Below are 12,960 nucleotides of genomic sequence, written 5' to 3' on the forward strand. Positions count from 1 at the left end.
CACCCTGGAGGCCTCTGTCTCTGCCAGGAGGCAGCCTCCACTTGTGGTCAGAACTCACAGCCGTTCCCAGCCAGCGCAGGCTGGGAGCAGTTTCACATGGCCCCTGGTTCTGGTGATACAGAGAGCAACTGGAGCCAGCCATAACACTGAGTAATGCCAGGAGGTGCCTTCTAGAACAAACAATGTGGGTGAGCACTGCAGAGAGGGAATACCTCTGGCTTGACATTTAAATTACTGAATTATTTAAATGAATGTCAATTAGGTGGAGTAGTCTGGCTGCTTTCTGCCAGGATGCTTCCTGGTTATTTGCACAGGGAAGTGTAGAGCACTTCACATCAAGATATGGTGCTTCCTGTATGCACCGTAGAAAGTCCATCACTGGACATGATTGTCCACTCCTGGGTACTCCATATTCTATTTATGCTGTAGTTTAGGAGATTAGAAATTCACCTGCGCTTCCATGTGGCCCTTAAAGGCACTTCTTTACCCTCACACACACCCCAAATAAAATAACACAGGCCCACACATGTTACGATGATTCCTAAATTTGACGAGACTGAAAAAGTGAGTCATGGGTACTCTGAGACTTATGGTGTTCCTAAGAATTCTGTATATTAATATTTGAGAATGGTACTGCCTGGCTTCAACTTTCTCTGTTGAGTTAGTAATCCTAGCTGAGATAATCCTTTTGGAAACTCTTCAAACTAACCCCATCTGTCAGGTGAGACTGCCATGGCATTGATCTAATGTATGTGTGGATATATGTGGGGATGACTGGTCATTCTTACATTTTTATGAATTTAGGGCCTTCACTTCTATTTGCATCTATGTAGAAATACATAAAAGCCTCTGCTAATTAGTTAAATAGAAATGTACAGTCTAAACAAATGAAATGTTGGGTGAAGAGCAAAATAGAAAACAAGTTGATGAAGGATTTTTACTTTCCCCTTACTAATTGCCAGACTCAGCTCGTGGTTTCTCCATATCAGAGATCGCATTAATTATTACATGTCATTAATAGCCACACTTTTATTCCCTTTTTCTTTGTCTTGAGTATAGAAGGAAGGATATGGAAATCCTAATTCTTGACATTTTATTGAAAAGAATTACCAACTGAAAGGTAGCCAGCTGCTGGTATTCTGTATCTAACTACAGGAAGTATATAGAAAATTCAAGAGGAGTGTTTAATGAATGAATGAATCCCTTAGGATTAGTTTATGGCCCTGAGGGATTAAAACCTGATTAAGGTAGATGTTGCTTCCTGCCTGTGTGTACTGCGAAGAGTGTATAGTGAGTTGAATTTTATTAAAGACAGTATCTAGTTGAGGCTGTTCATTCTGGCAAGATTCCTTAGGTCACAGTGCAGGTATCTGTCATACAGTGTGCAAATCCTGTGAAATAGAGACCCTGGGAAAGTAGCGTCCCTTCCTGTGCCTGTGGACTTAAGACTAGTTTGAAACTTTTATGAATGGTTCATCTTGAGAGCACATTAGAGAAATTATTGTTATTTTGTTTTTTAAAAAATCAGTATTTAAAAAGTATAACCATAAAGTGCCATTAATTCTTTGGTATCTTGCACCACCCATTTGTTTTTTGTGATGGAGCTCGAACCCAGATGAATTGTTAAGCACCCTAAACATCTGCTCTCCTGCGGAGCTTCACATCCAGCCCCTGGACCCCCCCTCCCCCCACACTCCTGTAGGAACAGTGATGAGTGGGCCCTCCAGAGTCTGGAGTTCCTTGTTGGCTGTTCTTGCTTTGGGTCTTATGTGCAGCAGATTGAGTAAATCACATGCTTCTCTCCATTATCAGTCCGCAAATTGCTACTCATTTATTTTCATTGTATATTTTGATACCAACACTAATCCTTCATCCTTAACCCAGTGTCACAAGCTTACACCTTCAATTTGTTAAGGACTTATACTTGGATATGTGTGATCTTCTAGAAATTTTTAGAGTTTTAAAATAGATATTTGCGTTTGAAATTTGTATCAATTGTGTTATTTGATGGTCTTTAAACAATATAGTAGATTTAAGCCCTGCTGTGGATCACAAGCAAATCACTATGACACCATTAACTCTCCCTCTCACCCCACCCTTCCATTTCCTTCCAAAGAACCATCACCTGTTGGGCAGCATAGTTGGCAGCCCTCCCCTCTCAGCTTCATGCCATTCAAGAGTGGTGAGCATGTCTAGACTCCCTAGAAATATTATCTTTCAGCTCTCTTTTGGCAAGTGTAAACTTTTTGCTGGATTATGTCAGCAGATATATATGTTTCTTTCCTCATAGAAATAGATAGTACTGGAATTTCTCTGGGCAGGGACAATAAAGACTATCTCTTTGCTCATTAAAATTTTTGCTCATTAAAAATGTCTGAGGGCTCTTGATTCTCAGGGGTGAGACTGGTGACATACATAGCACTGTCAGTGGCTATTTTGGATTTTCTGCTTTCAGGCATGTCTTTACTTTTGGATGAGCCCCTTGTGGTTTTCAAAAGAACTAGCAAGTCAATTATAAATAGAAGGCTGTGTCTGTGTGTCTGCATGTGCTTACTCTGTGGGACGAGGCACCCACCTGACAGTGGGCACTGAACTATTTTTCCACTTCTTTGAAGAGGGAAGAAGAAAGATTAAGAAACACTTTTCTCTTTTTTAGGTAACCCACATCTCCACACACACCCACACAAATCTGTGTAAATGAACTTGACATTTCAAAGACCTCACCTTAAAGTCTTGTCTTGAAAGCACAGCTACCTGACCTGTTATTTTAAGAAAGAAGCGGTTATCTCACAGACCCACCGTTGAGGGTTCAAGGATTAAAGGGCAGCCTTTCTGAGGCATGGACCTGGAGGCAGCTCTCAAAGCTGGATTTCCTTATATGAACAATGCTTTGGGGACGATGGCCTTGGCCAGATAATCACTGGCCTCTAGAATGTGGTTGTTTATATTTCATCTTCACTTTCCTGCCCTACTGGTGGAAACAGACCCAGCAAGTCTGATCAGTCCAACAGTAGAGGGGAAAAGATGGATGTGAAAAGTGAAAGGGCAAATAAGTATTTTCAGAGATGCCTAGGAAATGTGATTTGGTCTGCTTCCCTTACGGTGGATTGCTGCCTCGCTTTCCATGCTTCTTGAACTTACCAAATGTGAGCTATTCCTTTGGTCCTACCTGTTACCTTATTGTCCAGACATTGTTCAATTCCCTTTGTCTCTTTGTGCCCTCGTTCTGGATATTTGCTTTCACGTTCTTTTTCTGGCAGTTGAAAATTCTTGAGCAGTTAGTCCCATTTTAATTGATGTGAAAACTTATGCGTTATTCTTTTTTAAAAAGTTTTCCTAGGCATCTAGCTGGAAATGTTGATAACATTGTTTTGTAGCTGTAGATCACATCTTTGAAAATTTTTATTAATACAACAGTTATTTTTGAAGCAGATTCTGAAGCAGGAAAATCAGCATTGCTTGTTTGATTTGTCATGCAGAGCTAGCAAGAACTGGTATAACAAGTGCCATATATTTAGGAGCCATTTTTATATAAAATATTGGTGCTGAATATTATGTTCCAGTAAAACATTTTATTTGGTGTAAGAATTGAGAGAGTAGAGCAGAACTCATTGTGAGAAGTCTGTTGACAGATGATATCTCATCTCTGGCTTCATGGGATCTAGAAAGGATATTTAGCTTATATAAATGTATTTCTAGATTGAGAAGTGATTATTCTTTGGTGGTTGGTCAAACGACAATGTCACAGAATGGCTTATGGTGATGACTTTCTGCTCTTAGAATGTGTTTGGAATTGTCCCGGAGAAACTTCTCATTCATCCAGTAGGGGCTAAACTCATGTGAGTAGTTTATTTTTTCCTTTCTTTGCTCTCCTTTGCAGATGAGAAGCCCAGGGTCAACCCCAAACTGTACATGTGTGTGTGTGAAGGCCTCTCCTGTGGGAGTGAGGACCACTGTGAAGGCCAGCAGTGCTTCTCCTCATTGAGCATCAATGACGGCTTCCATGTCTACCAGAAGGGCTGCTTCCAGGTCTACGAGCAGGGAAAGATGACCTGCAAGACCCCACCATCACCTGGCCAAGCCGTGGAGTGCTGCCAAGGGGACTGGTGTAACAGGAATATCACAGCTCAGCTACCCACTAAAGGTTCCCATGGCCTTTTTGGTTCTGGATAAAGGGGTTTATTAGTGCTGTCTCATGTCTCTGTGGCCCCATGGCTTTCCTCCTGATATTTGAATCACAGGGAGAGGCCACACAGAAGGTTGCTGTAGGTGGAGGAGGGGAAGACAATCTAGAAGAAGGATGAAAATCTTTGGGAAAGTGAATAAGGTGAAGTCCAGCCACCTTGGAGACCTACTGTCTGACCAGCTGTTCTCTTTAGGTTGCCATAAAGGGTGTTACAGCTCCCTACACCACTGTCTGTTACTGGGTTATGGTGTCTTCCATCATTTCTGAAGTAATTTTGCTTAGTGAACATTCATCGCTAGGATTTAGAGGAGAAAATGGAAGACAAGACTCGTGCTTGAGTGGAACGTCTTTCCTTTTGTATGAGGGAAGTGATAAAAAAGCTCACGAACCTCTTTTCCCAGCTCTGATTCCTATCCATCTATTGTTAAAGCCAGATGGGATTTTGCATGAGCTGTGGAGTTTATGTGGAACATTCTCCCTTGTGTGCTCACTGGATTCCATATCCACTAGAAAATAGTCCTCTGAAATTGTTTCCCCATAAAATGAGCCCTAAATTCCTATCTCAGATCCTTGTAAATATTATTTTAGTGTATGTGCTGCCAAAGTGAGCTCTGATCCCTGCAAATATTAAGTCAAATTTATTTACTTAATATGTAGTACATTTTTAATAGTTATAAAAATATGATAGTGCCCTCATGAAAGAAGAAAGAGCAAAAAGTGGAGTAAGACAGGCTATTAGGATCATTCACTGCCAGAGCTACCAGACAGCAGGGAGGAGGCAGAAAAATGAAAAAACTGATAGAAGATCACGTTGTAGCAATTTTGAAGTTGCAGTGATGACCATAAGGCAGATAGAAAATGTTAAATTTCATAAGCAAATAGGATCACATAAAAAAGGTTTTAAAGAAAGATAATATTTAAAATGATTTAAATTAAGGGGGCATGTCCCTTATACTTTGAGTCAATTTTTTACCACTTGAGCAAACAGCCGTGAAGAGATGCCTGCATCCATCCTGACAAAAATTATAGTATTAACCATATGAAGCTCCTCATCTGCAGAATAATCTGCTATCCCCTAAGTTTTAACAAAACATTTATATTCTTTAAATAATTTCTTCTAATCCAAGAGGCTGTGATATTTATAATTTAATTGTATTCATTTGCTTTTATATTTTATCATGCAAATGATATGGAATGTCATCTTTGCCAAGTCATTAATTTTGGGGGGACTAGAAAGGTACAGGAATATGTATGAAGGAAATTTGGCTTGAGAGTGGATTGCTGAAGGGTCTAGGAACATAGAAATAGGTAAAACACGTGTAGGGAAGAATAGGACTTGGTGGCATAATACCATGAAAAGACCTGAAATTCAGAGGTGGTTGTTTTCTTTGGGGACGCTTTAATTATGCACCTTCACCATCCAATGACGAGATTTTAGTTTAACTGACTAGGCAAGTAGAAAGCCTTTGTAAATATTTGCTCAAGCTTCGGGTGTGAAGTATTGGCATGCATGTACCTGTGTTTGAATGGGTAAGTAATAATGCCAGGATGAGGGAATAAATCTGTGAATGGTTTCTTGAATAAGTGAATAAATGTACAAATGAATAGAGAGCGTCCTTGACAGAAACTGTGATGTAAGATCAATGAGGATTGTGCCGTAGATGTCCAGGAGAAACCGAAGAGAGCCACAGATGGAGTAATGCAGTTTTAACTCTGCTAGCACTTTCTCATAGGGATTTTGTACGGCAGTGTCTGTGAGGGTTTGATTATAAAACATCTTACCGATCCAAGTTAATGAAAGTAATATCAAGATTTGTGTGGTACTTTATATTGCAAAAGCACTTTCACATATATGCAGTAATACAGTCGATTCTCAGTGGAATTTTTTCAAACTCCCATTATGTGTAATTGAATAATGATTTAATGGTTGGGCTATTGGCCAGGTAGTAGGAAGTATTTTAGTTTTAACACTATAACTTGTGAGACCATGTGGTGAGGATCAGGAGCTACTGCTTGGTTATTCTGAGTAATAAACAGTGATCCTGATGGCCAATTTCCCTTTTCTCTCCATCTCCAGGGAAGTCCTTCCCGGGGACTCAGAACTTCCACTTGGAGGTCGGCCTCATCATTCTCTCTGTAGTGTTTGCGGTATGCCTTCTAGCTTGCCTACTGGGAGTTGCTCTCCGAAAATTTAAAAGGCGTAACCAAGAACGCCTCAATCCCAGGGATGTGGAGTACGGCACCATCGAAGGGCTCATCACCACCAATGTTGGAGACAGCACTTTAGCAGTGAGTTTGTGACAGTGTCAGGACACCAGAGGTGGCTGCAGACACTTTCGTTTTGGGGCATGAAAAGCCGGAAGGGCAGGGACAATGCAGCCATGTGCGGTTGAACACTTAGCTCCTAAGCAAGCATCTGGTAGCACTTGTATAATCTCCTTTACATGAGGACATCATTTTAGACAGGCATTGAAGGGAGGGAGGGGATTTATTTAAGTAGATTCTTGGTAGTTACTTTTCTTTTGGGATTAAGGGAAAAGGGACTAAGGGTGGTTGGTTGCCTACAATTTTGAAAGGCTTAGAATTGGTGGTATTCAGTTGCTCTATTTTTAGTAATAAAAGTGCTTTTCTTTTGCTTAATATTAAAAGTCAGTTTCCCTTCTAGATTATTTCAACACCCTATAATTTAAGACTTTAAAACTTGACATCCAAAAAAGCAGCTATTAAATTTCCCACGCTGCTGTGCTGCCCCCTTGTGGAGTGCAGTCAAGTGGTTAATCCACTGCCATCCAATAGGATATATGGTCATATGTGTAGTCTCCAGTTTCCTAGTGGCCACCTTGAGGAAAGTAAAACAACACACTAAAAAGTAAAAGGGGTGAATTTAATTTAGACTATCTGTTCAACCCAATAGATACAATTTTTGCCATTTCAACTTATAATCAATAAAAATATTGAGACATTTTACATTTTTAGCTAAATTTTCAAAAATGTGTGTATTTTATACTTACAGTATGTCAGATTAGCCAGAATTTACTTATTTAACATAGAAGCCATTGTATTTGAACATTGAAAAATCATTCTTTTATATTTTTAAATGATGGATATATGCTACACTCCTAGCCCTTCAAGTTTTTTATATTTAAAAAATTTTGAGTCAAGATCTCATATGCCCAGGCTGGCCTCAAACTTGTGGTCTTCCTGTCTCGACCTTCGGAGTAGCCGAGATAACAGGTATATGCTACCAAAACTGGCCTGACAACATTTTACAAAACCAATATTTAAAAGTTACCAAAAGACCTGGGCATGATGGTACAGCCTGTTATACCAGCACTTTGGGAAGCTGAGGCAAGAGGATCTCAAGTACAAGGCCAGACTAGGGAACTGTGTAAAATCACATCTTAAAAGGCTCTGAGATGTACCTCACTGGTAGTGCTCAGGCCTGGTATTAGCAAGTCCTTGGTTTTAATCCCTGGTATTACTTTTTTTAAATTTTATTTTAACGGAAGGTTAAATATTAAATAGAAAGCGGAGATCACTTATTATAAATAGCTTACCATAAATGGCCAAAAAAAAAAATCCTACATTGATGCTATGCCAAATCTGATGCCTAGTTTGAAAAAGGCAAAAATTTGAGGGTGTTAGAGTGGTGGGAAAGATACATAGTATGGAATCAACTCTGTTATCATCCATTGAGTTGAAAAACAATCAAGGTGATATCCTTCTGAGTTGCCTCAGTTTATTTCATACTATGCCTGTGTATCATCCAAAACATCTCACATTAGGTCTTGCTGTGCTGGACAGGATGCAGAAGGTGCCTGAAGGTGTTCTGCACTTTGCTTGTCTAGCAGTTTCCTTTCTGCTGGGGAAGATGTACCATGGCCAGTGGCCATCTTGGGACCTGGTGTTACACCTGGATGGCAGCCGGGCCTGCCCTCTGTTAATGGGCAGAATGCTTGGTGATGGCTAACTTGACTAGGAGACATCTCACCCTACCACCAGGCCCATCACAAGGCCACAAGTCACATTTACTTTTTGAATGAAAAAGGAGGAAGTCATCTTGTGTAGCTTCCTTTTACCTATTTAAAATGTGCTGCTGTGAAACTGAGAGAAGATATAAGGAATTCTATTTTGAAAGGTAGAGAAACAGAATTTTTCATTAGACATCTACTCAGAAGTCTGTCCCAAGCTTTAAGAAAAATTAAATGAGTGTATTGAGTTAATAACAAGAAGATGTGAAGATGAATCGTGACAAAGCTTCAGCAAACAAAATTCTAAAATAGATTAGTCAGAACTTCGTTCCTCAGAGATACTAATATAACTAATTATCCCAGGTAATAATTGGAATACCTTGTATAAATTACCATTTAAATAGCTCTTAGGATTTTGAAAGAGAAAAGTAAGTGTATGCCAAAACAGTCTTCTAACTACAACCATGTCAAATGATGGTATATCACGATATAATAATATAGTAAACAAAAATTTTAAAACAAGATGTTATTTGTCTCCATACTTGCTTATTTAAGTAATATATTCATTTAATATAATTCAACAAAGCACATACCCTTACTGAACCTCTCATTTACCCTGTAAGAGAACTATTAGGATCCTTGTGTTGAGGTAGATGTTTATTAGTCTTGTTGACCACCCTCATCTATGAAGTGGATTTAGAATTAATGATGAAAAATCAACACATTGAATTTTAACAGTTTAATTTGCAGAATTATTCTTCTAAAAATGGAATGAATGGAAGTAGGAAAATAGCAAGACAGAATGCTTAGGTCAATCTACATTTTCTTTTCTTGTTGAATGTCTGTGTTTTTCTTTTTCTTATTTTTTTCTTTTTCGTGGTACTGGGGATTGAATTTAGGAGTGTTATACCAGAAGCTCCACCCTTTTTTACATTTCGAGATGCTGTCTCCCTGAGTTGACCCGGTGAGCCTCAAATTTGCCATGCTGCTGCCTCAGCCTCCTGAGTAGCTGTGATTATAGGAGTGTGCACTGTGCCCGACTTCTTTGATAGTTTTTAAGGTTCTGAATTTCCGCCACTGGATATTCAGCTTCTGGTAATTTTGCCAATCAATACTATTTAGCAGTGGTACTCAGAAGAAGTGAAAGAAGATGAGATTCATGGAAATTGCTGTATTACTTTAATCGGCCAGCTAAAATGTTGAAGAGAGGAAGAGCTTTGGGAAGCACTAGCTCAGTGTTACTGCAAGCATACACTGTCACCACGGGCACAGTATTGTTTATTATAGATAATCCTCGCCTGATACCAAAAGACTTCCGTCTCTTGGCTTGCAGAAGAAAATTGTTTTTGCATTAACTAACCAGCAATGTCTTGCCAACATGATCTGTCATAGGACTATGGTTTTATGCTTCTAATAAAACTTTCTTTTCTTACTTGTGAATGTTTCACATTAAGAAATGACAAGAAGGTATTTATTTAGTGACCCTTTTTGGTTCTCACCAACCTAACATGTAACCTCTATCCAGGGAGCTCATCCTGAGTGTGCTAATGTAATGATCCACGTGGTTATTGCAGTCTTTCCACTATAAACATCAGAGCTGTTTTTTGTATTTCTAATTTGTTTGTTCCTAATTAGACTTCCTTAGTTGGTATGACAGCTAAAGTGGATTGTTTGCTGGATACTTTATAAGCATAGCAGAATATGGTAAATTATACCCAGGACTTGGAGTTGAAGGACTCTGCTCACTCCTTTCCACCTGCTGTTCCTTCTGCTGCTTCCCTTGTGCTCAGTATTGCTTCTTGAACTTTCTCAGTTGCATCTTCAGTTTTACTCAGCTTCTTTATATATTTTATTCAAAACACTGGGTATGACGAAGTACTGTTGACGCCCCCCCCAAGAGAACATACTATATATTATGCAAAGAGCTGACTTCTAGTTTTCCTAAGGAAAAAAACCCATCTTTCTTTTGGTGGAGCTCTTTAGACATGCTAACAGCCCCTGTGTCCTAGGTCTCTCCCCACTGTGTGAATTGTAGCAATAGGACTCTAACCCTCAATCTGCTGCTCAGTAGTTTCTTTTTCTCCTTGTCTTAAACCACAGGATTTATTGGATCATTCGTGTACATCAGGAAGTGGCTCTGGTCTTCCTTTTCTGGTACAAAGAACAGTGGCTCGCCAGATTACCCTGTTGGAGTGTGTCGGTAATTCTTTTTCTTTCCTTTTTGGGTACCATGCACTTCTAACTGGTTGCATAGGGGGATGGAACTTGTAAGATCTGCATTTTGTTGCCTTTTATTTCCTTAGTAAACCTAGGAGATGCTGCTGTAAGCACTTTGTAGAGTATGTAGCTATATTAAACTGCAGGAGAGGTGAGTTAGCCATGGGGTCTCTGTTCTTTGAGTATTTGGGTTTGAATCCCTGAATTAGTTGAATCTTTTGTCAAGCACATTGTCATTAATTAGTGTTGAGGATGCCTGGTCAAAAGCTTTTAGTCACACATAGACCCTTTAATATGCTAGAAATCGTTAAGGCTGCTCTTGAACATAGGTATTGAATGACCTGAGGTAAGTAGACTTTTGGACAGCTAAGGGTTACAATTCTCCAATCTTTTTCATTCTTCCTTCCCTTCCTTTTATAATAAATAATGGTAAATAGGCATAGTTATTATTATCAGTTAAAAGAAAGAGCTTATATACATTTTTTAATATTCCTATAATATTTAATATCATGGTGTGTGTATAGTTCATGCCCCTTTTTCAGCTTTAAGCTTACCATTCCATATACTGTGGACCCGTGAGTTGCAACCAGCCTCATTTGAGTTGTGATCAGAATTTTCATTTTAACTTATGAACAGAGTCTTGAGTTATAAACCGAATGCCAGCCACTTGTGCTTCCAGATGATCTCAGATACAGATTTAACCCTTAAAGCATTCTGGAAGGAACATTACAACATCCTTTCCTGTGGGGTTGAGAAACCCTGGGCCAGTGTCCTCCAAGGACCCTGAGATCTGCTTGGAAGAAATTGTGGCCTAAAATTATGCAGGAGAGAGACTTTGAAGGCAGTCGACCAACTTGAGTTACAACCAACCCTGGGTACAAATTGAGTTCTTAAGCCAAAGGTCTACTCTGTTTTGTTTTGATTTTGCTGGCGTTTTTTGTTTGTTTTTATTTTTGGCTGAGACAGGGTCTCTTTATGTAGTTCAGACTGGCCTTGAACTCCCTATGCAGCCTATGCTGGCCTCAAACTCTCATACTCATGGTATTTCTCCTGCCTCAGTATCCTGAGTGCTGGGTTATAGATATGTGCCACCATGCCAGGTTTAAAAGCTTAATTTTTATTAATTTTATGAAGAGGGTAGTTATTTGCAAGTGGCCCAGTGTTTTCATTACCTTCTCCTTCTGCTGGATGGCTGCTGCCACACCTGTGGTGGCTTAATACCATCTGCACTGTGCTGGGTACTGCTTTGGGCTGGGCTTCATAGTTCCAGCCCTCCCAGCTCTTCCTTTGGGTAGGAGGCTGGTCCTCATATGCTGGCTCCACCACTGGCTGCTCTTGTTCAGATTTTCTTTGAGTTTTCATGGAATATAGGACATTCTCAGTCTCAGCAGAAGGAAAGGGGTTGGACAGAGTATGGAGCGAGGTCTGGGTGGAGTATGGCCTGTGGGTGATGGGCAGGGGCTTTGTTGCCTTTTCTCTAGGTCAGCTACTACAACTGTTTCCCACTGTAGGCATCTCTTTCACAGTAGACCAAGAATAGAGAAAATACAGGTGGAAGAGCCCCAGATGTGCTCATTATAAACAACCACAGTTACCTTCTTGCACTAACTAGCAATCTATTTGATTACGGACAAGAGTGTTTGTGTGCTGGTAGGAGGGAGATGAAGGGGGCATGTACCCATCTTGCTGACCCTTTGCCTGCCAATTCTGAGGCTGCTCATCATTCATGGGGCAGCAGCACATCCCAAGATCAGTCCTTAGAGATTAGAGCTGGATCCAAAGTAATATCGTACCTCTGCAAATATATACAGTTTCTGGTTTTGTAGATATTCTTAGCATTTTCTAAAATAGTATAAATCAGTTATTACATTTTGTTGGATTCGCGCTAAAGATTTTAATGCAAACAGTGCCATTTCTGAAACCTGCAGTTAGTGTTGATGTGGTACAGTTTCGAATAAAAATATATGTGATAAACTGGGTAGCGTGTTATCATTTTGGATTCGCAAGCATGGGAAACTGGAGTAGGTCTGTCATTTCCAGATGATGTTAAGGAACCCCCAAGTTTCAGACGCCTTGGGGACCTCCTTTGTGGGGCTTCATGGCCAGGGATCTATGCAACTCTGCTTTTTTTGTGTGTGTGTTTCTGTATGTATATGGTTGCATTTGTAAAAAAGCAGTTGACAACTTTAAAGCAGTCAAAAACCAATGAAATAATATTCTATCTTAATTCTATTGCACTGCTATACATCTCCTTCCTTCCTTCCTTCCTTCCTTCCTTCCTTCCTTCCTTCCTTCCTTCCTTCCTTTCTTTCTGAATTTATTGGTACTTAAGTATACAGTACAGTTACATTCAGCATTAGGATCTTGTACCTTAACATGACAGATCTTGGTTCTCATTTTTTCCCCTTACCCCTGCCCTTCCTTCACCCCCTCTCCTCTTCCCTATTTATAAAAACTTTGTTTCCATTTTTTTCTTTTTCTCATATTTTTTCTTTTCCCTTATTTCCTTTCCCTTACCCTTCCCATTCCCCCTATACCTTTAGCCCTTTTATTCCTATTTCACATTATCAGTTATACAATTTGGAT

General features: G+C 39.7%; 1 protein-coding gene across 2 annotated transcripts in view; it reads left to right on the top strand.

The window, feature by feature from the left end:
• The window catches only part of Acvr1 (activin A receptor type 1), a 68,742-nt gene that overhangs the window by 33,395 nt on the left and 22,387 nt on the right, over positions 1-12,960 (top strand). For both annotated transcript variants that reach the window (XM_010606779.3, XM_010606778.3), the window contains exons 3-5: positions 3,881-4,144; positions 6,264-6,475; positions 10,258-10,357. In XM_010606779.3, the coding sequence (XP_010605081.1) occupies positions 3,881-4,144; positions 6,264-6,475; positions 10,258-10,357 (576 nt within the window). The remainder of the gene's footprint in view (positions 1-3,880; positions 4,145-6,263; positions 6,476-10,257; positions 10,358-12,960) is intronic.

The sequence above is a fragment of the Fukomys damarensis genome, unplaced genomic scaffold (genome assembly GCF_012274545.1).
Source record: "Fukomys damarensis isolate Sample0158 unplaced genomic scaffold, DMR_v1.0_HiC HiC_scaffold_26, whole genome shotgun sequence".
Lineage (NCBI taxonomy): Eukaryota > Metazoa > Chordata > Mammalia > Rodentia > Bathyergidae > Fukomys > Fukomys damarensis.